General features: G+C 34.6%; 1 protein-coding gene and 1 pseudogene across 6 annotated transcripts; both read left to right on the top strand.

Annotated features, from left to right (window-relative positions):
• Nucleotides 1–121: 121 nt before the first annotated feature.
• On the top strand, nt 122–25,733 carry LOC308499813 (general transcription factor IIH subunit 2). Of its 5 annotated transcripts, XM_081053655.1 has the most exons (17): nt 122–173; nt 2,375–2,464; nt 3,070–3,147; nt 3,472–3,508; nt 3,720–3,806; nt 4,934–4,984; nt 5,304–5,358; nt 8,876–8,981; nt 10,191–10,281; nt 10,448–10,535; nt 11,045–11,152; nt 12,915–12,978; nt 14,889–14,992; nt 15,557–15,659; nt 17,569–17,608; nt 18,869–18,980; nt 24,260–25,733. In XM_081053655.1, the coding sequence occupies exons 2-17, from the start codon at nt 2,409–2,411 to the stop codon at nt 24,367–24,369; spliced, it is 1,290 nt and encodes a 429-aa protein (XP_080909781.1). In that variant the 5' UTR covers nt 122–173; nt 2,375–2,408; the 3' UTR covers nt 24,370–25,733. The 5 variants fall into 5 exon arrangements, with proteins under 5 accessions (XP_080909781.1, XP_080909782.1, XP_080909783.1 ...); XM_081053656.1 differs by lacking the exon at nt 24,260–25,733 and having other exon boundaries at nt 152–599; nt 18,869–19,317; XM_081053657.1 differs by lacking the exon at nt 24,260–25,733 and having other exon boundaries at nt 173–414; nt 18,869–19,317.
• LOC308499814 (TIMELESS-interacting protein-like) lies at nt 24,507–25,364 on the top strand (annotated as a pseudogene). The gene has a single exon. The product of its transcript is annotated as a TIMELESS-interacting protein-like (transcript).
• Nucleotides 25,734–26,344: the final 611 nt, after the last annotated feature.

Genomic DNA, 26,344 nt, shown 5'->3' with positions numbered 1-26,344 from the left:
GGAATGCAATGACCCCGGAACGTTCTGCTGCGACAAACTCCACTCAAAGCAACCGGAACGGTTCTGCGTCGTCACTGCGCACGGAGGAAGAACTTCAAAGGCGCCATTAGAGCGGATTGGGCGGAGCTTCCGGACAGAGCGGCTTCCGGGCGGAGCGGCGTCGGGCGGGACTGGTGAGTCCGCGGGTACCGGTCGGAGGTCGGAGCGGAGCCCAGGCGTGGAGTGGCTACCTGGAGAGCACGGTGGCAAGGAAGGGCCTTCATTGTCCCGGGCGTAGGCTGAATGGCCCCGACCAGCCTCAGAAGGACTAAGGCTGTGTGGGAGCGTGTGGAGAACGAGGGCAGTGTCCGTCTGGGGAGCTGCGTGGAAGCGTGTGAAGTCTGGGGATGGCTCTGCTTCCTTCCCTGAGGCAGAGTGCGAGTTTTGGGAATCGTGATCATGGGTTCGAGTTTGTGACCTCCCTCCAGTTATGTGGGCTCGAGAGAGTTCCCATCCTTTCAGCCTCGAGTTCCACACCTGAAAAACAGGACAGTAATCACCCTTGCCTATCTCACAGCGCTCGGCAGGATAAGGTCGGAGGAAAAGCCTCCTAAATCGCGGTGTGTGGTGCCGATCTTACTTGTTTCCAGGTAGTAGTCTGCGCTCACGTGACAGCCAAGGACATCTTTCTCTAGGATGCATAAACAAATCCCTTCTCTAGTAACAGCATGCTTTGTAAACCTCTGTCTTCCCGGCCGAACGTCTGTCGTTCTGGGGAGCTTCCTGACTGTCCTGTCCTTGTCATTTCCCGTTGCCGGCGGCTCTAATTCCGAAGTCCTCGTGTACAATGAACCACCAGGGTTCCCTGTGCAGTTTCTACTCGTTAGTTCGCAGTTTGTTTATGAACTTTCAGAGAATTCAAAGTAATAAACTAAAAATAAAACAATTTAGATATTGATGTGACGGAGGGCAGTGGCCACGTTTTTAAGAATTTGGGTTTAAAAACATGGAAAACGTGTAAGTTTTTGATTTTTAACATTCACAATAAAGACAAAACCGCTCGCATGGAGAATCAAAATGTTCAATTTAGTCACTACACTACAGTTACTGCCATCATTAAACTTGCAAGGCATTAACAGGTTATATAGTGAAATAGCATAGATGTTAGAATGTCATCCTTACTTCAGGATATTAAAGTGGATCACCAGATTTATTGAAAGGAGAATCCAACGCCAGGGAGTGGTTTGTTAATTCAGTGAGAAACAAGTTTAGTAAATAATACCTGATTATAGCAGGTGCCCCTGGTGCCATAAAAGCAGTCTCCAACTTGTCAGTAGATTTTAATGCTAGAAGTCCATTTATAGGTCAATTATTTAGAGTTTTATATGTATTTTTCTATAGGAACAATGATGCAAAGGGAGGGTAAGGTCTTGGTTGTGGTCCTCATCACAAAAATTAATCTTTGCCTCTGTCAATGATGGGACCTGTTTTGTCCTTAATGTTTTGGCACTTAGGATTCCTTTGAGCCTTCATTTATGCAAAAAGGAAGCTGAGAATGAGAGTGGGATACAGAAGGAGATTCCATTGAGGACGGTGGAAAGTATGGATATGATGGGGATGTTTATTACTTGCTTGTGGTTAATAGGTTCTCCCCACCACCAATTTTATCCCGGATTATTAAAGAACATGCTCATTGAAAATATGAAAAGTACAGAAAAGAATAAAGAAGCAGAAAAACCAATCACCCTTAATTCTATCATCTAGACAAAACCTATTTATTGAATTTGCCCTACTTATTGAAATTGTATTTATTGAATTACTAAATATTTCTTTTTCTTCCAATAGTTGAGATTATAGTGTAGGTTTAATATTCTGTCCTTATTTTGAATTATGAGCCATAAGCATTTACTATTTATAAATAATAAATTTCATTTAAAAACTTTTGATTATGAGAACATTCACACATACACAAAGGTGGAGAGGTAGTACAAGGAATCACCATGTATCCATCACTCAGCTATAATAATCTCAGTTGGAGCTAATCTTGTTTCATCTACACCCATACCTATTTCCAATGATTCTGTGGGCCTGTCCTATGAAATATTTATAATGCATTTATATTATTTTTTAAATGGTAAAAGATGCTTCTATTGGTGCCAAATTTGTGCATAAATATTTCCGTTTTTTTCTTGGGGGTGGAAAAAAGTTCCATGAGGGTTTTGTGAAGTATTTTCACCAAACAATTGTTAAATAAATAAAGGAATAAGATGACATTGCATTCTAAGTTTTGGTTTTTTTTACTTGGTATGTTTACTTCCCTCTCTACTTTTAAATTTAATTGTATGCATTTGGTGAGAAACATCTTCAGAAATTCACAATCTAATGCTTTTTATAGGACATTGAATAATATAAATACATTTAAGAAAAAAATGGATGAAGAACCTGAGCGAACTAAGCGATGGGAAGGAGGCTATGAAAGAACATGGTGAGTAGGGAATTATTACTCTCTTTTAGACATTTTTTTAATAACTGTATTGAAGTATATTTTACATATTTTAAAATTTCACTTGTTTCTAGTGCATAATTCAGTGATTTTTAGAAAACTTACTGAGTTGTGCATTCATCACCATAAATCAGTTTTAGAACATTTTCACCACTTCAGTAAGATCTCTCATGCCCATTTACAATTAATTACATCTCTGTCTCTATCCTGAGGCAACCACTCATGTACTTCCTTCTGTCTCTATAGACTTGCCCTTTCTGGACATTTCATGTAAATGTAATCATATAATACATTGTCAGTTGTGTCTGGCTTCTTTCATTAACATTCTGTTTTCAAGTTTCATCCATGTTGTGGCTTGTATCAGTAACTCATTTTTATTGCTGAAGAGTATTTTATTAATATGGTTAAACCATGATTTATTCATCCATCAGTTGATGGACATTTAGATTATTTGCAACTTTTGGCTGTTAAGAATAATGCACCTTTGAACACTTACATGCAAATCCTTGTGTGGACATATGCTTTTATTTTGCGTGGGATAATAAATTTTTAGCTTATCTTTTTTAACAAGTAATTACTGCTCATAGGGAGATTCTTAAAGAAGATGAATCAGGATCGCTTAAAGCTACAATAGAAGACATTCTCTTCAAAGCAAAGAGAAAAAGGTATGTAAATTTTTTGTGTGTTACAACAGGTAAAAATATATTCCTTTAAGCCTTTCTGTCCACCTATACCCACTCTTCAGTACTTAATTTCAGCTGTGTTTCAGGGAAACTGACCTGTAATCTTCTGAATGGGGGGAACGAACCAGCAACCTAGCACTTCAGCAGGGAAATGGGTCTTCAGAGACTATCCAAAATGCCTATAATTATGTGGAACCCATAAGTTAATAATTTCCTTCACTAAAAAATGCAGGTTAGTTGAAAAGTTATATTGATTTGTTGGGTAGTATATGGTATTCCATTAAAATGTTTGTGTAATTTTAACAGAGTATTTGAGCACCATGGACAAGTTCGACTTGGAATGGTATGTTATTTTTTTCCTTTACTGGTACAGAACTATTCTGGGATGGAGAAAAATTCTGGCACAATCGAATAAACAATAGTAAAACAACAAACATTTTAAAACAATATAGTAAAAATATATGTGTAGAATATCTCAATACTAATTACCATTTTTACTTCTTGGTTAACAATGTATTTGAAAATTGTCCTTATTTGTGTGTTTTTTCTTATAGATGCGCCATCTTTATGTGGTGGTAGATGGATCAAGAACAATGGAAGACCAAGATTTAAAGCCGAATAGACTGACATGTACTTTAAAGGTAAAAGAAAAATTTTAAAAGAATACAATCTCTCTCGTGTTTTTTTAAATACGAACTATAGCTAACTAGAAGTGCTACCAGATCATTTAGGGAACTGGTATATCAAAATAGCTAATTAGAGCATTTCCCTCATATCTGGAGTTTCAGTTACCAGCAGTTAACCGTGGTCCAAAAATATTAAATGGGAAATTCCAGACATAAGCAATTCATAAGTTTTAAATTGCATGCCATTCTGAGTAGCATGATGAAATTTCATGCTGTCCTGCTCTGTCCTGCCCCATCCTACCTGGGATGTGAATAATCCCTTTGTTTAGTGTATGTACTCTGTAAATACAGTACAATAAGGTATTAGAGAGAGAGAGACCACAGTCATATAACTTTTATTACAGTATATTGTTATAATTGTTCTATATTAATAGTAGTTATTTTTGTTACTGTCTTATGTACCTAATTTATAAATTAAACTTTATCATAGGTATATATATATATATATATATATATATATGTGTATATATGTGTGTATATATATATATATATATATATGTATGAAAAAAATAGTATATATATACAGTTGAGTACTATCCATGGATTCAGACATCCATGGGGGAGGGGGTCTTGGAATGTATCCCTTGAAGATAAGGGGAGACTACTATATTTATTCCTTTAATTTCTACCCTCCCATCCCAAGTCAGTTATTCCTTTTCTTTATTGAATCCCATTCTCCTTTGAATTACTTGAGTCACCTCAGTTTATAAACACATTCGAATTATTCATAATTTATGAAAACCCATCCTCAATTCTGCTTCGTCTCTTTTTCTGATCTTTTCCTTACTTAGATTGTGTCTTTCTTCCATGTCCAAAAGGTTCCATCTTTTAAGGTCTAGCTTAAACCTAGCTCATCACTTACAATTTCAAATTCAGGTTTATTTAATATTTTAATTTTTATTTACTTAATAGTTTTCAATTTATCATTTTTTAATTTAATATTTTTACTGCTAAACATTTTTTGAAAATCTATAAGCTTAAAAATCATGAGAAGTGATGCTTGACAAATAGGTTTCCCAAAATATTTTATCTATGGTTATTCTACTCTAATCTAGTATTTCCTTTTTGTTTTCTTTAAACAGTTGTTGGAGTATTTCGTAGAGGAATATTTTGATCAAAATCCTATTAGTCAGGTATGTAGATAAGTGATGGAATTAAGAATTAGATTCCTGATATTATTGCAAAATATTTATTTTTAAAACATTGGGCATATATTCTGTGAATTAAGTGATTCAGATTGTGTACCAGTTTTTGCTACACAATGAAAAGCAAGATAACTCTAAAAGTTGAATTATGTATAGTGAACTCAGCTAAATTTATGTCAAAATCATCATGAGAAAAAGTTTCTCACATGTTACTTATTCCTTTTGTAATTACTAATTTATTTTAGTACATTCTCACCGAAAAGAAATAACTTGTTAAATTAATAATCATTTTTGTTTTTATTTCGAGATTGGAATAATTGTAACAAAGAGTAAAAGAGCTGAAAAACTGACAGAACTGTCAGGTATGCATAAAATTACCTTTACAGAATTCAAGTACTTGGCTTAATGACCAAACCTTGTAACCCTGTTCGTAAGGTTGTCTAGTAAGTAAAATGAAGCCTTCCTGTACGCTCTCTAGGTGAAACACCTAGAAAACCCTCCATTAAACTCTCAGTATCTAAGATGAATTGTTTTAAATAGATTTCTGCACAGTGGTGAATAGTATTACAATGAAAGCAAGTGTGTTTATTTAAGATCTGTACATTCTTATCTTGAAAATATTGAGATAAATATATTATAATTATTCAGAAAATCCACTTAATCTTAAAATTAATTTTTAAATAGTTAAACCTCTAAAGAGCAAAGAATTTAAGAAAGTGAATTGTAGTTATTGTTAATGATCCAATTTTCCTGTTTACATGGCATGCCTAACTGAATTTTATTCTCTTAAAAGATAATGGCAGGTTTTATTTGCTTTAGTATATGTATGGTTACAAATTTACATCACTAATTCTATTTTATATTTTGTGAAATACATTATCACTTAGATGTCATTCTCAAATCTTTCATCCTCACCAATACACATGAGGGAACTGACATACTTTCATCATCTGTAGTTTTTCACTATGACAGTAAGGAGTGAAATGTGTGTTAGACTGAAGTAATCCAAGAAGTTCAGTTGCAAGTAACCAAAAAAACTCTCAAAGTAGCTGAGGCACAAAACGGAAAAGTTTGGCTACTATTCAGAGTTGGGCTGATTTCATATATAGTCATTTTCAGGGGTTCTAGCTCTGTCTGGCTTTATTCTTTGATAGGTTTTCTGTGAGATGAAAAGATATCTATTAATAGTCCCAAGTCTGTATAACCTTTGTAGTCTGTAGCTTTAGCACAAGTCCCAGAGAGAATACTGAATCTGTTTACGATCTACTCATCCATGAGCAGTCAGTCAGCGTGGCCAGGGGAACGAAGTATTTTGTTGGTAGGCCTGGATTACGTGCCTGTGCCTGGAGCTGGATGGGAGCAGGGTAAGCTTCACCTGAACCACGTGGTCTAAGCTGGATTATCATACAATGGGGGAAGTTTGGTTCCCCCATTGGAAAGGATGTAGGGCCAATCTCCTGCCCCCTACCTCCAAATTAATAATAGTTTTCTATGGGTGCCAGTGAAGTCATGTATAGAGATGAAAAATCCTCTGTAGATTCTGATAGGCCTCTTCAAGGCACCCTCTTCTCCCTCCGATCAGAATCACTGCTATAAACCACACTGACAGTAATGTAATACACTTCTTTTCCTCATACTCACAGCGCAATGGGAGGTGAAAAAATATGTGTATGGTAGGGTAGAAAGAGAAGTGGATAGAGAGCCGGGAGATGTAGGTTTGAGTGCTGGTCTTGCCATTGCATTGGGTAGGTATATGTCCTTAGGCAAAATATTTAACTTGTTAGAATTGTTTCCTAATCATGAAATAAAGGATTTGGTCTTTTCATTTCTATGACTAAATGATTCCAAGAATAAATACTTGCATTGTATATTAAATTTGGCAACTCGTTAACATTTTAAAACTTAATCAGATAAATAAGAATACCAAGAAGCTCCAAGTGGATAAATGGACAAAGAAGACTAGTAATTTCATATGAGGATAAAAAGAAACTAAATAACTACCGTGTTTCCCCAAGAATAAGACCTGGCCGGGCAATCAGCTCTAATGCATCTTTTGGAGCAAAAATTAATATACAACCTAGTCTTATTTTACTATAAGATGGGGTCTATAATATGATATGATATGATATGATATAACACAATATAATATAACAATATAATACAGTATATAACCGGATCTTATATTAATTTTTGCTCCAAAAGATACATTAGAGCTGATTGTCTAGGTTTGATTTTTGGGGAAACACAGTATTTAAAGAGAAAGTTTAGCCAGGGGTGGTCGGTTCGCTCAGTTGGTCAGAGAGTGGCACTAATACCACCAGGTTGCTGGTTTGATCCCTGCATGGGCTACTGTGAGCTGTGCCCTCCTTTAAAAAAGAAGGAAAAAAAAAAAAGAAAGAAAAAAGCCGAACAAGTGATCAAAAATACACAAACCACTCAACAGCATTTTATTATTTTATCTATTTTAAATTAGCAAGATGAAGTTTCAGAAGTAATATATTGCTTGCTGAACCATGGAGAAACTGGTTACTTACAGTGATGATAGTCTGGTTAATTAGTTTAACATTTTTTGAGGAAAGAGCCATATGAATGGTTGTTCATTGGAATTATACTTAGGAAATGATATGAAAGGAGAGAAAAAAACCTCACTATAAATATACTCTGCAACGGTTAAGTGTAGTAGTAACAAATTGAAAATAAATGTTCAACAGTATGTAGGTAGCTTGATGAATTATACTATATGATAAAATCAATTTAATGTTTCGATTATAGTTAATTAATATGAAGACAGAGTTGAAATAGGAGAAAATGTCCAAAGAATACCATATTTCATTGAATGTCAGATTCCATCATTTATGAGATACCTTTAGTTTATGAGCCATCAAGAAGGAAACTCTAGCACTTAAACTTTGACACAATGTCAAATGATATGCGAATTGTTCACACTAGCTTCTTGGTGATTTAATATGTTTGTCAACTATTTTAAAGAATTTGGCAGTTTCTCTTCCCTTTGTTTGTATTGCTTGACTGGAGATACAGAGATAACCTTTTCAGATGTTATTTCTGTAACAGAATATAACACAACTTTGTCTATTTGTGGAAATCCTCCTATCTTAGGTCTTATAAAGTTCTGGTGTTTTTCCCTTGAAGAAAAATAAGGAATTGCAGGCATTCTTCTGTCAATGAATTTTTGCTTCACTGATAACAAATGTACATCTCACTGCTCTGTTCCATGCCTTTCTACATAAAGATTTAACCTTTATAACCTTTGTAAAAACACTTTCAATTGCAGTTAAACGCAGCATAAATAGCACAAAGTACATAATACAGTTTAAGCAACAGCACATCTGTAGTCATTCATAGGTTCTCACATGGGTAGGTGATGACAGCTGTGTCACAAATGCTGCCTGGCTACCAGTGATAGTAAGACACATCATGATTTCACAGATACTAAAATGTGAAAATATATGTCTTAAAAATGATGAGAAAATATCGAAAGTAAAAAGTTATGCACTCTAATGTGTGCTAATAGATCAAAGGAGATTTGTACAACAGGTCCTCAAATCAAGTTCAATGTCATTTCATTATAATGATTAGATACCGTAGGAACTTAACTCTTGTTTATATCTATTAGCGTGTGGTAAGAATGGCCTTGCTATACATCATTCCACTTAAAAGTCACAGGACCTATTAACGATGTTAAGTGAGGACTAACTGTATTCTGCTTTCTAGTATGAAGTGAGACGTTCTATAACAAACATCTCTTGAAGGGATTCTGATCTTTAACATCATAGATAGGTTAATTTTGGGAGAGACATAAATTTCCATAATATATATGTAGAATTTTATTAAAAGCAAATTATTTCATTTCTATTTTAGGAAACTCTAGGAAACACATAACATCTTTGAAGAAAGCTGTAGATATGACCTGCCATGGAGAGCCATCTCTTTATAACTCCTTAAGCATGGCTATGCAAACTCTAAAGTTAGTGTTTTACATTTCTTATTTATAATTGATTTCAAAGGTTTTTGATTGACTTATTCAAATGATTTATCATTCAAATTATTTATCATTTAAGTTAAAATGATAATATAAACCCAACTATAATGAAATCGTTACTAAGAGACATATGTAATATCATTTAGGATGTTTAGTGTAGTGTTAGTAATTTTTATTTTACATTTTAATTGGTGAAGTATATACTTAAAGGTTTTAGAAAAATGTAATTAAAATTGTATCATTAGTAGTAGTACAAAAGAAATATGTTGATGAAAAATATTTTAATGAGAATTGATTGTATGTGAAATTTAATGTGATATAATTGTGAGTTTGTTGTACATTTATTGACTTTTATTAGCTTATTTTGTAATCTGTAAATTAACAGCATTCTTTGCCAGCAAGTTCAACTATGTGGAATATAACTAAGATCTGAGAGGAAGTATTCAGTATAGTTAAAGTTCATATATTTTGTCCCTGTCTAGGGATCTGTTCTGATTCAGATTTTTATACCTTTATATAATAGATATTTAAATAGTTTTAAAGTAGATGAGAAGAAAGCAACACAACTATTAAAGTTAGGCACAAGAGCAGCATCCACAAGTGAAAGCTGGGAGCCTAACAATGAAGTTATACAGGAAAGCTATAAATAACTGATAAAATTGCTCCTAAAAGCATAGAAATTTCCTATTTAGAGGAAAACAGCTTATCACATCTTAAAATCCCATAAGCCATCATTTAATTAAATGGTAGCAAAATTAATGTTTATGATTGTTATGACTGAATCACCCTGAGGTTAAATTGCAATCTTTAAAAAAGAAGTACATTACTCCTGTATTGTCATACTTTCCAATGTACACTTTAGACTTTGTATGAAACAAATCGAAAATGTATGCTTCATGGTGTCAGGAACCTTGGCAGTGTTGTTTATCACTCTATCCCCACAACTTAAAAGAGTATTCAATAAATATTTATTGAATGAATACATGAATCAATGACTTTTTTTAAGTGTAGCTAATTTTAGAAAAATTTACATTAAGGTGTTTAGAAATACAATTCATTCCTTTGTAATGTTGCAACAAATGAGATATATTCTATAGTCTAACTATATAAACGAAGTGTACTATTCTTTTCAGGTAAATTTTTTATTAGCATAATTTGTTATCCTTAATTGGAGAATATTTTATCTTTCTTTAGACACATGCCTGGACATACAAGTAGAGAAGTCCTCATCATCTTCAGCAGCCTCACAACTTGTGATCCCTCTAATATCTATGATCTAATCAAGGTAGAACCAATAATTTTATAATCAAAATCAAAGTGACAATGCTAAACAAAATTTTGTAGTGCATTTATTACTAGTTTTGAGAACATTTATTTTTCAGACATATTAATTGTTCAATGCTTTTTTTTGTCTTTCTCCAAAACCCTCCATTGACTTGGATTTTATGAAGACCCTAAAGGCAGCTAAAATTAGAGTGTCTATTATTGGATTGTCTGCAGAGGTTCGGGTTTGCACTGTCCTTGCTCGTGAAACTGGTGGTATGTATCTAGAATCTTCAATATTTGCTCATAATTTCTATGTAAGAAGTAACAATTTATTAATTAAATTAGAATGTTTTCATCTGTTTTTAAGCTATTAAACTTAAGTCAGTTCATGTGCTAAAGTCCAAAATATGGGTAGCCATCTTAAATGTCATTTGGTGCTATAAGATATCATCTCAAAATGCAAGGAATTTTCAGTAGTTACGTTGGTGTTCAGAGGAATCATTTATAACTCTTGAAAAGCTAGTAATTTTACTATATGTATTACTTTGTAAAGATCTTACAACTTGGCTTTCATTAAATTGTAATTATAGTGATTCGTAGAGAAGTTAATTTAAAGATGTTATTTAAATAAGGTTTTTGAAAAATGATAATTTAACTTAAATATTTGTATTGAAAATGTACATTTTCAGATAGTAAAACGTTTACAGAATTACATCGAAATTATTATTCATTCTTACCTTTAGAAAGCTGATTTTACTTTGTTTTACTTTTCATCTTGTTAGGCACATACCACGTTATTTTAGACGAAAGCCATTACAAAGAATTGCTAACACATCATGTTAGTCCTCCTCCGGCTAGCTCAAGTTCTGAATGCTCACTTATTCGTATGGGTAAGTGTTAATTTGTGGTATTTTAAAATAGACATTTAAAAAATATATTTTGGCTCAAACTTCACTTTTGATTTTCTTTTTTTTTTCTTCTAATTTTATTGGGGAAGATTGGGTAACAGTGTGTTTCTCCAGGGCTCATCAGCTACAAATCATTTTCCTTCAATCTAGTTGTGGATGGCACAGCTCAACTCCAAGTCCAGTCGCTGTTTTCAATCTTTAGTCACAGGGGGCGCAGTCCACCATCCTATGTGGGGATTGAACTGGCAGACTTGTTGTTGAGAGCTTGCGCTCTAACCTACTGAGCCATCTGGCTATCCCCCACTTTCTATTTTCATTTGCACAAGTTATCATTTTAACATGTAAGAATTTTTTAACTTAAATGTTTTATAATTAGAGAAAATTATGCTGTTGAAGCAATTTTAGAAAATTAGAGAAGTAAAAAATTAAATCCACAGGTAGTCCTATCACTCAGAGAACACTACAGGCTTTCTTTTACTGTTAAGACTAGAAATATATAAAGATACTACATTTATAGAAAAACCCTTGTTGTGTTAGGAAATTTAAAAACTGAGCTATAAAATCCTCTGTACTGTTTGATCAAAGTTGTGTAATACATACTGCGAAGACAGAAGGTTGTAGGGAGTACATCAGATTGTTCAAGGTGATCTTTTTCAGGAGAGGGAGAAGGACGGGTTTCGCATCATTTAAAAAATTTTTTTGTTCCCTCTATTTTCTAAAAATTTTGTAATGAGCATTTATTAAATTTATAATTGAAAAAGACATACTGCTTAAATATAAAAAGAATCTCTTTGTTTTAATGTGATTTTTTTAATTGTCAGTGAAATGGAATGCTTTTCTGCCTTGTTTTAGTCCATTTATAGTATTGGTCAACCTTTCTTTTCTATTTCCTCATCTGTAAAATGATATTAGTATCTGTCTCGTTATGTGTTACCAGGATTGTGTTGCTACAGATGAAACATTTAGAATAATGCTTGACATAAACACTCAATACATTTTAAATATTACGTTGGCTAGTTTTTTTGATTTACTGATATATTTCTTTAGCCCATTTTAAAGTTATTATTTAAACTTACAATAATTTATTTTTCAAATTGATTTGTTAAAGCTATTTAGGAATATCAACTCATTTGTATCCCATGATATAAATATTTTTTCAGTTGGTCATTTACCTTTTATTTGTTTTGATATATAGATAGATTTAAAATTTTTATGTAATGAAATCTCTTTATGTTTTTTGCTTTTCTTGGACTTGCCTTCAAATTTAAAAATATGTGACAAAGAACAAAGAAATAAAAATAAGAAAAAGTATATATATGAAAAACAAACTACCTAGGTGTGGGCATTCCAGAATTTTAAACAGAGGTATATATTTTTATATAAAGTGAAAGTAGAATATGTAATAGACTCCTTTATTGTGTCAGGAACTATTTAAAAATTACAAACATTTTCTTTTTAAAAAGCAGTATATGTTAATTGTTATTAGAAAACATAGATACGATCTTTAGAATCTGAGGCCATATTTATGGACAGATCTTTCCCCCATTTCCTCTACTTTTAATTTTTCTTGTAACCTGCAATTACTGTCAGTCTGACCATGCTATAATAAACATATCTAAAAAGCAGGAAAGAGAACGTTTGTATAATTTCATGGGCTTTGTGGTGGGAACATCTTTAGGATCCTAGCCCTAGAATTTTGTTAATTTGCTTAGAAAAATAAAGTAAAACATTTTCTTTTATAAAGGATTTCCTCAGCATACCATTGCTTCTCTGTCTGATCAAGATGCAAAACCCTCTTTCAGCATGGCGTAAGTATAAACATTGAAACTGTCAGTGGTGATGTTTTTACATTTTTAATTCCCTTCTATAAGTTATAAATCAAGAAGATGGGCTTGAAATGTAATGGCTTTTGTAAAAGATTACCTTCTATATAACTGTAAAAAGGAGCAAGGACTATATATACTTCTATGAGGAATCTTTAGTAGATATTACTAAGTAAAACATGGTAGAAAAAAGTGTATAGTATGCTACCAATCATCTAAGAAGAAGGTAGAGATTTTAGTAGATATCTATACTTGTTTATATTAATAAAAATAGTAATGGAAATAAAAAGTGAAAACTAAAAAAAAAATTTTACCTAGGTGGTGTGTGGAGAAAGGCAAAGGGGTAGACCTTAGACTTTTCTGAATACTGTATCTTTATTTTTATTTTTATTGGGGGGAACAGTGTGTTTTTCCAGCACTCATCAACTCCAAGTCGTTGTTTTCAGTCTAGTTGTGGAGGGTGCAGCTCAGCTCCAAGTCAAGTCGTCGTTTTCAGTCTAGTTGTGGAGGGCACAGCTCACTGAGTGGCCCATGTGGGAATTGAACCGACCACCTTGGTGTTATGAGAAATACGCTCTAACCAACTGAGCCAATGGACCACCCCTCTGAATATATCTTGTTTTAACTTTGGAGCTTTACATTTTACATAATTAGAAAACAAAGCTAAATTTAAGAAAGTAATTCTTAAAAATTACAGATAAGACTACTGCCTCCAGCTATAAAGGTATATTAGGGACTGGATTTACCCTCCTGCGTCCTGCCAGAAAACCAGGCAAAATATATAAAACAACAGTTTTCAGACATTGGACAACAGGTAGTGCAGATAATAATCCCTGAAAGAAGGAAAACATATGAGCTTACTGCCTAGAGAGAATTTCCAGGCTGCAGTGCAAGAAAACCCACATACAGCCTGAAAGCTCTTCCTTAGTTGAAGAAACAAAGTTCAGCATTTGGGGAGGCTGAAATCGCTATTATTTTGCAGGGCAGAGTACTAGAGAATAAAGAGCTACACACGGAGCTCTTGAGACGTGCAGACACTTCCCCATGAGTCATTAGCTGAGTATTGATCAACACATTCCTGTGAGGGAACTACAAGGGGCCAGGGAAAGAAGGTGTGGAGAGGAGCAGGCAGAACAATCCCGAGACCTTACTAGGGCAAGGAATAGTTCATGTTCCCACCAGTCAGTTTGGAAAGGCCTCTTAACACAACAAACCTTGAATGGAATCCAATAGAATAGGATAATGAACCAAATTAACCCTAGACTAACAGTTGCTCCGGACAGCCTAGCAAACTGAAAGTCTTGAACAGATCAAACTGTTTCCAAGTTACTTAAGTATATTCCACAAAAACCTCCAACATATTTAATAGAATACAAAAAATCCACCTAAAACAAAGCAAAAGTCACAGTGTCTGGCAGTCAGTCAAAAATTGCCAGGCATGCAAAGAAATCAGAAAATACCTATAACGAGGAGAAAACTCAGAATGGAAACATATCCAGAAATAACCCAGTTGATAGAATTAGTAGACAAGATGTTAAGACAGCTATTATATTTATACTCCATATGTTCATGAAAGTAGAGAACATGAGCATGATAAGAGATATGGAAGACAGAAAAAAGCTCCAAATGAAATTTCCAGAGATGAAGAATACAATGTCTGAGATGAAAAACTAACAACAGATTAGTCACTGAAGAAGAAAAGATTAATAAATTCACAGACATTAATGGAAACTATTCAAAACAAAAATGCAGAGGGGAAAAAAACAAAAAAACGAACATAAGTGAGCTATGAAACAAATCCAAGATTTTGAAATCAAGGTAGTGTACTTTCTTTTGCTCTAACTGTTCCCATCTTTATATATCACATTTTTAAAGAAATGTTTTTCTCCCCACAGGCACCTGGATAGCAACACTGAGCCAGGGCTTACATTAGGAGGCTATTTCTGCCCACAGTGTCGGGCAAAGTACTGTGAGCTTCCCGTTGAATGTAAAATCTGTGGTAAGAACCTGTTTTCTATTCAGTAAACTAATCTTGAATAACTTAACCTATGTTGCTCTGAAAATAAATGTAAATATTAAGCTCTGCCTATGTTTCTGGATTTAATATGAGGAAAGAAATAGATTATTTTTTTTTTCACTGACTACCCAGTACTCCATTTCTAAGAATAAACATAGCATCTAGAAGAGTTTCCTGATTCTCTTTCTGAAAAAAGTATGTTCTTTAAAGACAATGCATGAGAGCTGGTGGACATTTTTGCAGCTTTTTAACTACATAAAATAAATATCTATAAGGAGAAAGAGGAATGAAATTATAGGATTGTAGAATTTTACTTTATTTGTAAGTAAGCAAATAGGCAAATACAAGTCACACACTTAGTGACAGAACTAAGACTCCATTCTGGACTCTCCTTTTATGGCCATAGATAAACAGAAGTAATGAATACTGCAATCCTAAAAAACTAAAACTTGAAAATATTTAGCCTAAGTTCTATAATTAGACATTTCAGTCATTGTCTTTATGAGTTTTGGGCCATTAAGTATGTCTCTTTGCTTTATGTGTTAGGTCTTACTCTAGTGTCTGCTCCCCATTTGGCACGATCTTACCATCATTTATTTCCTTTGGATGCTTTTCAAGAAATTCCCCTAGAAGAACATAATGGAGAAAGGTATGTGAGTTTTGATTAATCTATATCTGTTCTAAGTGGTAGTGTTTGAATACATTGTTACTACTTTTAAAAAGATAGGTACATTAATTTGGTCAAGATTACTTCTATATAGAAAACGAGATGTAGAATGCCTTGGTTATGACTAAAATGACTCATTGTCAAACAGATCTGGATCTCCAGAAATCTATTAATTTCCATAAACCCACCTATGTATAATAAGAGTGGTGGTATACTAGTAAATTAGTTCTCCAAAAAGAAACAAAAAATGAAAGCTCGTATTTTTAGCATTGGTTGCTTTATATGGTGTAAAACTAGAGGATTTATCCAGAAGGTTTACTATCAGAGTAATAAAGAAAAGAAATCAGAGAAATAAAGAAAAGATCAAATGAAGAGTAGAAAAGAAATAGTTCAAGGACATTTTCTACTATTAAAGTAGAGAACTTCAAGGATAAAAGGGACTCTCAGGTGCCTGACATATTGAAAGAAAGCAGACCCACATTAAAATATCATTGTGAAATGATACCATTGCGAAATTCCAGAATATGCAGCAGAATACTAACCCTGAACATTTCTGGAAAGGGAAAATTAGGTGACATAACTTGGAATTCAAGTTGTTTGGCTTCTCATCAGCAACACTGGATTCTGACAGGGACCGTTTTCTTTCAAAATTTGGAGTGAAAACTATTACTAACCTAAATTATATACCCAGCCAAGCTATCAATTAAATGTAGGTAGAATAAAGACATTTTCAGACTTGAAAGGTCTCAAAAAGACTTTCTGGGGAAGCTGTGGAAGAGATGCTTCAAAGGAACTGAGAAAGAGAATGAATGAAAGAGAATAGGAATATCTATCTAATTCAAAAGTGGCTAAAGAAAGCCATAGAATGATGATAAGGGGAAATTCCAGAATGATGCTTGTGTGTCAAATATGGAGAACAGTTCAGTTTGGAGGTCAGAATGCTCTAGGAGAGATGTCACCAAGTGGACGAAACTAGAATTTCTGGTGTAGTTGAACATAACAAGGAAATTGAGACTTCTCAGGGGAAAATTAGGACTGAGTTAATGGAAATTAAATAGAAAACTAAGCTTCTGAATAACTACAGTTATTGACTCTAGGAAGAAATGTTTTAAAGAGAGGAAAAATTAAATCACGTGGCTCAGTTGAGTATGTTTATATAGTCATAATAAACTAAACATTTACTATTCTGTGCAAAATGATTTAACTACATAGTATTGAGAATGATATTAGTTATGCACCTACATGCTATTTGTTCAAGAGGGTTGAAAAAGAATTAAATTCTCATCATCTGTAGTGGGAGGTTTATAGCCAATGCCTGTGAAAAAACCAAGAGGTAACACTCTAAGTATAGGTAGCTATCAAACGGTTTTCGAAAGTGCTGTGGGGAACAGAAATGAAGTGGGAGGTGGGTAGGCAGGGAACTGCATTTTTTAGTAACAAGTTTTGAGAACTTTTAACTGTTTAAACCATTCCTTGAAAATTAAGCCCATAGGCATCCATTATATGCAATAAGTTAACTTCTTTCCTGTCCATGTAGAGTTGTACCAGCTGTCTGTTATCTCTGGGAGAGTTGAAAAATTGTCCCTCGAATCATTTTTTGTAGGGTTTGATTCCTTCTCAGAATCCCAGTTGAGAGCACATGCTCATATTTAACCTTGATGAAAATTAAATTATTTTTAAAGTAAGATTTTGGACCAACTGTTAGATGACCTTGGGATATACTGTGGAATCTTCTTAAGTTACTAGTATTCTTAACTCTTTCTCCTAAAAGTCATGTGTTAATTAATTGTAAGTTAGATTACTTATTAATTAAAAGATTTTTGTTAATGAGATTTTGCAGAGCTATTTTAAGGAATGAATTCTAAACAAAACGATTCTTAAACTTTTCCAGATTTTGTTATGGATGTCAGGGGCAATTGAAAGACCAACATGTAAGTTCATGTGCTTTCTAAATATGAAGTAATGTATAAGAAATATTGAGCAAATAGTGTTATAAGCTTTCAGTAGATTACTTAAGACCAGGCTAATATCAGGTTATTCCTTAGAAGTGTAATAACAGTAGGTGGAGATAACATGGGAACATAGTAGTTTAAATAGTTGTTTTATAATTCCGCATTCCAATTTTGCTACAAAGATATTTTAGTACTTTAAACTGTCTTCAATTTGCAAGCTAAATTGCATTTAGTTTGGAAGTGTTCAAAGTTATTTCTCCATATGGTACTTTAGGGTCTGTTATAACCCATTTTGAAGTTACCATTTAAGGTGGCCACAGACCAAACATTATGCCCCCATTTTGCCAATGAGGAAATATTTTTAAAAATTTTGAAGGGGGCCAACTTGAATGTATAAACTTATATAAAGACAGAAATAAGATAGATCACTATCTAGTTTTAATTTTTTATTAATTTAGTTACATGTCCATATTTAAAACTATATAAACTATATAGAATATTAGTCGGATTGCTTGTTTATTCTACTCATATTTCATAAAACAATTTTATTAAGTTTTATATGCCTCTGATTATCAGTAGCTTCATTCTCACTAGAACCATTTTTTGAATTATTTGACAGGTTTTAAGAACACATCATCTTTACTTCTATGCTGTTTGAGATTTAATGATTTTTGAATCTCTGGGTACAATGCTCAGCCCTGGAAATTTATCCCAGGCACAAGTGTCCATATACTAATTAATACTAATAGGATAATGAGTGTTTTCTTTTTTATGTGTCTTTTGCCTTCTTCTTTCGTGGTTTAACTAAAAAGGGAATATAACTTTTGCAATTGTGAGGTCATTCCCCAGGAATAATTAAATAATTACATACATTTTTGTGTTTTTCTTTTTAATTGAATCAGTCAGATGTCCTCTCTAAGCCTTCAGAACTAGCGTTAATTTCAAGCTTATGTGTCTTCCCCAAATGAAGTAAGAGTGTCCTATAATACAAGAGACTTTTAAGGCCTACAAAACAGTTATTTCCTCATTTTTAAGGAATACTTTTTTTTTGGAAAAAATCGTACATTGGAGGTAATAAAGTAGGTAGGTGGGTGGGGGAAAATTGATAGAGATATAAAAGAGCAAAGCAACTTGAGTATCTTCTAGCTATGGTCTGCTTAACTTTTGGAAACTATTTTTTTATTTTTTGGAAACTACTATTGAAATTTACTTTTCTTCTTTTTATTTATTTTATTGCAGGTCTATGTTTGCACTGTGTGCCGAAATGTTTTCTGTGTGGACTGTGATGTTTTTGTTCATGATTCTCTCCATTGTTGTCCTGGCTGTATTCATAATATTCCAACCCCTTCAGGTATTTGATTCCAGCATATAGTATATATTGTATGTGTTAAAAAGAAATTTGCAACTGTAAATAAAATGATTCTTTAGAAGACGCTCCAGTTAAAAACTGAAAAGTAGTTCAAAAGGAAAAACTTTTTGCTAAGAAAACGTAGTATTTTATTAAATTTTAAAATTTGTATCCTGTCACAGAAATACCTGGAATTCAATAGTATCTTTCAGCTAATTTTGTTTTCTGTAATTTTGAGTTGTAATGTTTTCAGTCATTATACATTATAGTATTTAAGTTACTTACATGATTAAATTGATGTGATAATGTCATTGTTTTATAATTAAAATACAGAATTTCAGTGATTTATTTTTATTCATTTTTAGTGTAAAAAGGAAAGTAAGTGTAAGTGTAAATTCAGTGTAGGATGAAAATTAGTCAGTAGTTATGAAATCAATGCATATGAAATTATGTACTGCTACACCCATTCAAAGGATCTTTGTTTGGCTTAACTAAACCATCAGAATATAATTATAAAATTAATGCATCTGAAATTATTTGTGGCTATGACTGATAGGGGTCTTTTTCAGCTTAAACATTCAAACTCACAAGGGTACCATGGTCATACATGGTACCAGTTTACTCAGAAGGATATTAAACAGGAACATCAGGCTGCCAGTAGAGCAGCTCTCTCTGCTATGAGCATCAGTTCTCATTAGCAGTGAAAGTTCTTGCAGCAGTTCAGCCAGTACATTGTAGGTGCACAACAATGAGACCTTCCACAGGCCTCTTATCACAATTCCATACGCCCAACTTCCAGCTATCCCATAAGGGACATGTCAGTTTCAGGAGTCACCACACTGAAGAAAGCCTGAAGCATGAGGTTCCCATCAGATGATTTATAGTGCATCCAGTCCAGGTCCAATTTAGTAATCAAGAGTCATTTTTGGAGTGGCCGGTTGCTCAGTTGGTTAGAGCCTGGTGCTAATAATACCAAGGTTGCCGGTTCTATCTCCACATAGGCCATTGTGAGCTGCGCCCTCCTTAAAAAAAAAAAGAAAGAAAGAAAGAAATTTTTACCATAAGCAAAGTTTCCTAAAAATATAGTTGACATTCCTACCTTTATCAGTTACCATGATAACAGAACTAGAAATCTTAACTGAAGGTGTGATTCACATGTAGTAAAGGCAAAGGCCTTGTTAATCTTTTCATTCTCATATGCAAAACCTGTTGCTTTCAACCTTCCTCTGTAATAACTGGTAAAGTGTTTTACTTAATAGAGTAGTATAACTAATACGACCATTTTGATTGTTTGGTATCTGAGACTGGTTTACCTTATAGTTTAAGCTAATGGAAGTTGTAGTGTCTGTCTATCCTTGTTAGCCTCACTCAGGTTCATACCCAGGGATTATTTAACTTAATCCTCTTCAACTTTCCCACTCTAGATCATCAGAAAAATTTAGATGAGAATGTATGATGAGTTGTGTTTCAAGTTCAATGCAATTTTACTATTATAGGCAAAACTCTTCAAGGTTTATCCTGTTTAGAATCAGGTTTCCATAGCAAAGGTGTGTTTATTTTAAATCTATAAACTTTAGTCACTCTAGATTGAATTTCACTATGATATTCATGATTTTATAAATAACAATTTTTAGCAAAGTACATTATCAGTAAAGACACCTTGGAGAGTCTATTCATTAAGTCTTGGATGGAGCCCACGAATATGTATTTTTAAACGCATGTATGCACATGCACACACACGCAAAATGTAATGTGACCAAAGTAGCAGATCTTTCTTCCAGGCATCATACTCTGAACCTAGACCCAAATGGTTCTTTATGTGGAAACAGATTTCTGCTCTAGATAACGAGCTAATGACTGTCTTCTTCCTTCTGCTCTGTCAACAGAGGTATCAGTAGCTTATAGGAGATATCTTTAACATGATCAGAGTATTCTACCTGACTTAGTAGAAGAAAGGCCATGAGTGGTCAACACTTGAAAAGTTATTAGAAATATATTAGTGACACACCATCTCACTACTGTATGTCAGGAATATTCAGTGCCTGATTTTGGCTGCTTATCTCTTTCTATAGTTTTGCGTTTCATCTGCATACTTGATAAGGTAAAGGCGAATATTTTAGTTAGGCTGAAGGAGGAATTTTCTTTTTCACAATTATAAAGAAAATCCTGGCTTGTTTAGGATTATAGAAATAGAAATGGTGATCTCAGACTGTTATCTCTGGGCTTTAATTTTCTTTTTGGAACTCCACAGTATACTATAATAGTGAAGGAAACTGTTTAACATTAGAGATCTTTCTGAATAGTATGTCTTTCTGAGTTCTGCTGTTTGATTAATTAGAAAACTTCTTAAAACTCAAAGTTCATTATGAAAATTAATTTCAAATACTTTTAAGTACATGCATTTTACTTCATGTTCTATTTTATTTGGCCTGGCAATCTTTATCTTTTCACTGAAGCATTTAGTCCCTTTATATTTAATGTGCCTACTGATATATTTGGGTTTAAATCTATTGTCTCACTTCATGCTATTTGTTTCAACTATTCCATATTTATTTAATTTAAAAAATTTTTATTGTTGAATATGGGGAACAGTGTGTTTTTCCAGGACGCATCAGCTACATGTCAAGTTGTTTTTTTTTTCAATCTAATGGGGGGCACAGCTCAGCTCCAGGTCAAGTCATTATTTTCAGTCTAGTTGTGAAGGATGCAGCTCACTGGCCCATGTGGGAATCAAACGAGTGACCTTGGTGTTATGAGCACTGCACTCTAACCACGAGCAAATTGGCCACCCCTCATCTTTATTTTTTTTCTTTTTATTGCCTTTTGTGGATTGTTTTCTATTATTCTTTGTTTTTCCTCAACTAGTTTGGAAATTACATACTCTATTTTTTATTCTTTTAGTGTTAACCTAGAAATTATAATACACATACTTTCTTATCTTGGGTCCTCTACAAAGTAGAACCTGAGGCAAAGATGAAAGGATTGTTCCTTTATTTGGGAGGTGCAGATCCAGAGAAGCGAGGGTAGGGAAAAAAAAGGAAAGTTAGTCAAGAAAAATATTGATGCGCAGTGTGTTACCACAGTAGCCAGGCTTGGTGACAAGCTATGAAGACTTGTAGAAGTCTCTCAGCAAATACGTTCATTTTGAGTGTGGGACTTCTCCAGAAGGCTTATAGGAGAAACTGCCCCGCTGAGCAGTCTATTGAAGGGAGGAAGGAAGAGGTAATGTAGTCTCCTGACTCCTGTTTCCCATTGGCCAAGGTTTGCCACACAGAGCTGTGTCATCTGGTCCTTTGGTAACTGCTCAGGAAGCCAGGTCTCATGCTCAGCGGTGTGACATTGCAGCCAACTCTGAAAGGCGGAGGGGCAACTCAGATCAGATAGGCTTGGTGTGCATAAGTTTGGACTCCAGCCAGCTGAGGAGGCTGGGCAAAAGCAGCAGCAATGTGGAGTAGGAGGCAGGCAACACCTTGGAAAGAAGAAAGCGGCCAAGGGAATCGGAGGAGGCATTAGGAGTTTGTGTCCAATACTCATGTGTCCATATACATAATACCAAAATCTAAAGTTAATACAGATAATACATTTCACCTCATTTATCTCCTTTCTCACTTATCTATTATTATTGTTTTATATTTAATTATTTTCTGTTTCACAAGACATTAATACTTGTTTTTAATTAGTCAATGTTTATTAAGATTTATTCACATATTTACCACTTTTGTGTCTTCATTTCTTCTTACATCTCAGATCTATTTAAGATCATTTCCCTCACCTGAAGTACATTCTTCAGAATACGCTAGTGTTGAAGGTATATAATATGTTACCTGTGATGTAAGGAAGAAGGAAAAATAAAAATATGTATTTGTGTTAATGAAAAGAAATACTGGTAAACAATAGAAAAAAATCAGTGAAACGAAAACTTGGTTCAACAAAACTGAAAAATCTGTAGCTAGAGGGGAAAAAAAAAAGAGAACTCAAATCACTAAGATCGGGAATGAAAGGAGCCATCACTGTGGACAACCAAAATAAAGGTTGTAAGGGAAAACTATGAACAACTGAGTGAACATTAACAGGTATATTGAAAACGTTCTAAAATTGATTGTGACGATTGTTGAACTCTGAACATACTAAAAACCATTGAATTACGCACTTTAAATGGGTAAGTTTTGTGGTATGTGATGTATATCTCAAGCTGTCTTTTAAAAAATGAAACACTGGGAGAATACACAGGGAACTAATAAAAGTGGTTGCCTGGGATGGGGATATAGAAGAGTAGATGAAGTTAGGGAGGAGAGTGAGAATTATTTTTAAATATTTTTATATAGTTTAAATTTTTGAGCCATGCAAACAAATTAAGTATTCAAAAACAAAATGTATGGAATCCTGGGAAATTGCAGTGAAGCAAATGAAAATAAAGTAATGTGGGGCCGGCCCGGTGGCTCAGGCTGTTGGAGCTCCATGCTCCTAACTCTGAAGGCTGCCAGTTCGATTCCCACATGGGCCAGTGGGATCTCAACTGCAAGGTTGCCAGTTCAATTCCTCGAGTCCCGCAAGGGATGGTGGGTTGCGCCCCCTGCAACTAGCAACGGCAACTGGACCTGGAGCTGAGCTGCGCCCTCCACAACTTAAGACTGAAAGGACAACAACTTGAAGCTGAACGGCACTCTCCACAACTAAGATTGAAAGGACAACAATAAATTCCTGTTTTTAAAAAATAAATAATGTAGCAAATGTTAGCTGTTAGTTGAGGGCCTGAATAATTAACACAAAAGCAATCATGATCATCAAAAAAGGTAGTAAGTGTGGAGCTGGAGGTTGGAGGGGAACTGTAATAAAATTTCCTTTTCATTTATTTGGGTCATGATTCAAACAATGCTTTTTCCACTGATACGTGTCAATATGTGCACCATTTCTATTTTGTTGTGACCTCTTTTCCCCTGAGAATAACTATCTGTACAAGATGAAGATGGCAGTACTATTTGGAGGCTTAGTACATGCAGACTCAGGGAAAGGTCCTGTGACTGAAAATTTACCTCCATAAGCCAAGGACAGGGAAGCACGGAAGAGACTGGCTACTCCGGTTTGGGAAATAGTAGAGTTTATTAAGGGAAACTTACAAACCAGGCACATCTTGGGCAGCTGCAGGCGAAATGGTCCTGTCACTTGGAAGGTGCCAAAGAATTACATACAACAAGGCAGGATAGTTACCAGTAGTACATGACTAGTTCCAGGTATGGGTAAGTGTTTTACATGCTTGACCAGGTCACAATGGCTTGTTCCAGGAACAAGTGGGAGCAGGGGAGAAGTACCGGTTTATGTCGGAACGAGCATCAGATGTACTGTGGCCACTGCAGTCTGCGTGAGTCATGTGCTCAGGCACATGAGTAAATGAGTAAAGAGGGCCTAGGATGGAGTCTTACTGACCAGGGTAGAAGAAGATGAATCAAAGAAGATCCAGGAGTGTCTAAAATGGGAGGAAACCAGAGGAAAAGATCCTGGAACCATAGGAGAGAATGGCTTGATTGACCTATGAGCCAGATAATGAGCATGCAGAAGATGAAACTTTTCCAGATTCTTTCCCACCTCCAGCGTCCAGAGAGAGAAGATGGTAAAGGAGCCGAACCTGATGAAGGGTCAGGAAGGAAAGCACCTCTTCCTGTACCTCCAAAGAGAACAGGTAAAAGAAATCTACCCAAGCTCGATACTCAGAGATTTATTTCAGAGAGGGCCTCCTGCATTAAGGCATGTGTTTGATAAGGCAAAATTCAAAGGTTAAAGTCATGAGGCTGAAGACTTGAAGACTCTAATCAGACACATGGAGCACTGGGCACATAGACTGTTCCCTATGTGTAGTTCCCACACTGCAATTTGAGGATTTTATTGACAGACTTGAATACCTGGGAAATAAAAAAGGAAGTTCAGACCTGTTTTAAACAAATTCAACTTGATCTTCCTAATTTACATGAAGATTTTATTAGCAATAATGATGAAGTAGGGTAAAATAATGGCCATGATGTAATTGCTATTGAATCAGATCCCTTTCTGACAAATTCACCTGAAAGTGAGAAGTTTGCTTCTGAGACAAGTAGAAGACTAACCGAAAAGCAACAACAGAGAATGGAGAGAGATAAACAACTGGTCTTGGAAAGAAACCAGGCAAAGCTACTGAGTAATAGTCCCTAGGAAATAACTTGTTAACAAACACACCCAGGGCACAGACAGCTAAAGATGTTAATACGGCTGAGGATCAAAAAGAGGAGGAGTCAGATGGATTTAACAAAGACATTTTAGACAATCCACATGATGCTGCTGCCGCCAATATTGTAAATGAAGAGCAGGAATTAAAAACAGAAAACACAACTGGACCAATCCTTTAAAAATGTATAGCAATAACTTTATGCTTCATCCGGAAATGTTACTGAGGTTGGATGGGCTTCAACTAAGAGGAAATCTATGAACTTGATATCCTCCAAGTTTGAGATAACTGTATTTTGTCTACTTTGAAATCCTTATGTAGTAAAACATTTACAGATTCCTGTTTAAAATCTGGTATTTATAACTATATTTGTTTCTTATTAACTTAAAAATCTATTCACTTTAGTGTTTATATAAGTATGACTTCGTAACAATGAGTAGTTAATAAGCCGCTTCTACTTTCATCAAATGCCTGTTTTCACTAAATGGGGTGGTATTTAAGATGTAAATATGTAATGAATATTCATGTCCATTTAAAAAATTAAAATCTTACAAACAGACAAGAAGAACGAGCATCAATTACAATCAGACAATTCTTGAAATGTGTTTAGTGGGAAGCAATCACCCACTTCTGGCCCGGGGCCAGTTCGTGGGTCAGGCAGCCATCATGTCTTGGAACAGTCTCTCCTCTACAAGGCTGAAGAAAAGTGTTTAGATTAAAAGCATAAAAGTCCTGTATTTAGGGACCAACTGTGACCCACTGTATACCTGAATGCATGTCATAATCAAAACACTAACATGTCAAAACAGTGAGGGGACAGCAGGACTTCTGCTCGGAAGAAACACAAACTTTTTGTAAGATTTCTCAATACTTTTTAACTTCCTCATGTTCATGGTCATCGATGTTCAGCTGTCCGTAGCTCTCTAGTGATTGGCAAATTCATAACATGGAATGATTTCATGAGTGGTGAGAAAGAAAGGATACATACAGCCAGTCTTCTAAAAGTGGAGTGGTAGAATTGCAAGGCCTTTAGTGGGTCACAGAGTTTAGGAGAAAGGGCTAGAAGTTTGAGTCCGTGGGGCCTGTCGTAAGGAAGAAAAGGGCATAGGAGATTGTCATGCTTCTGGGAAGCAGCCTTAGGAGTGTCCTAAGACCCCTTTTTGGTCCTGTT

Source organism: Rhinolophus hipposideros (assembly GCF_964194185.1).
Source record: "Rhinolophus hipposideros genome assembly, chromosome: 7".
NCBI classification, from domain to species: domain Eukaryota; kingdom Metazoa; phylum Chordata; class Mammalia; order Chiroptera; family Rhinolophidae; genus Rhinolophus; species Rhinolophus hipposideros.
This window is presented reverse-complemented; position numbering and strand designations above follow the sequence as displayed.

What these genes read in the sequence shown, in the direction of transcription:
- LOC308499813 (XM_081053654.1), top strand. Translation starts at nt 2,247, where the DNA reads ATGACATTGCATTCTAAGTTTTGGTTTTTTTTACTTGGTATGTTTACT. An exon ending in GACAAGTTCGACTTGGAATG is followed by an intron (nt 3,509 to 3,719) that starts GTATGTTATTTT and finishes TTTTTCTTATAG; the next exon opens with ATGCGCCATCTTTATGTGGT. An exon ending in ATGCTCACTTATTCGTATGG is followed by an intron (nt 11,153 to 12,914) that starts GTAAGTGTTAAT and finishes TCTTTTATAAAG; the next exon opens with GATTTCCTCAGCATACCATT.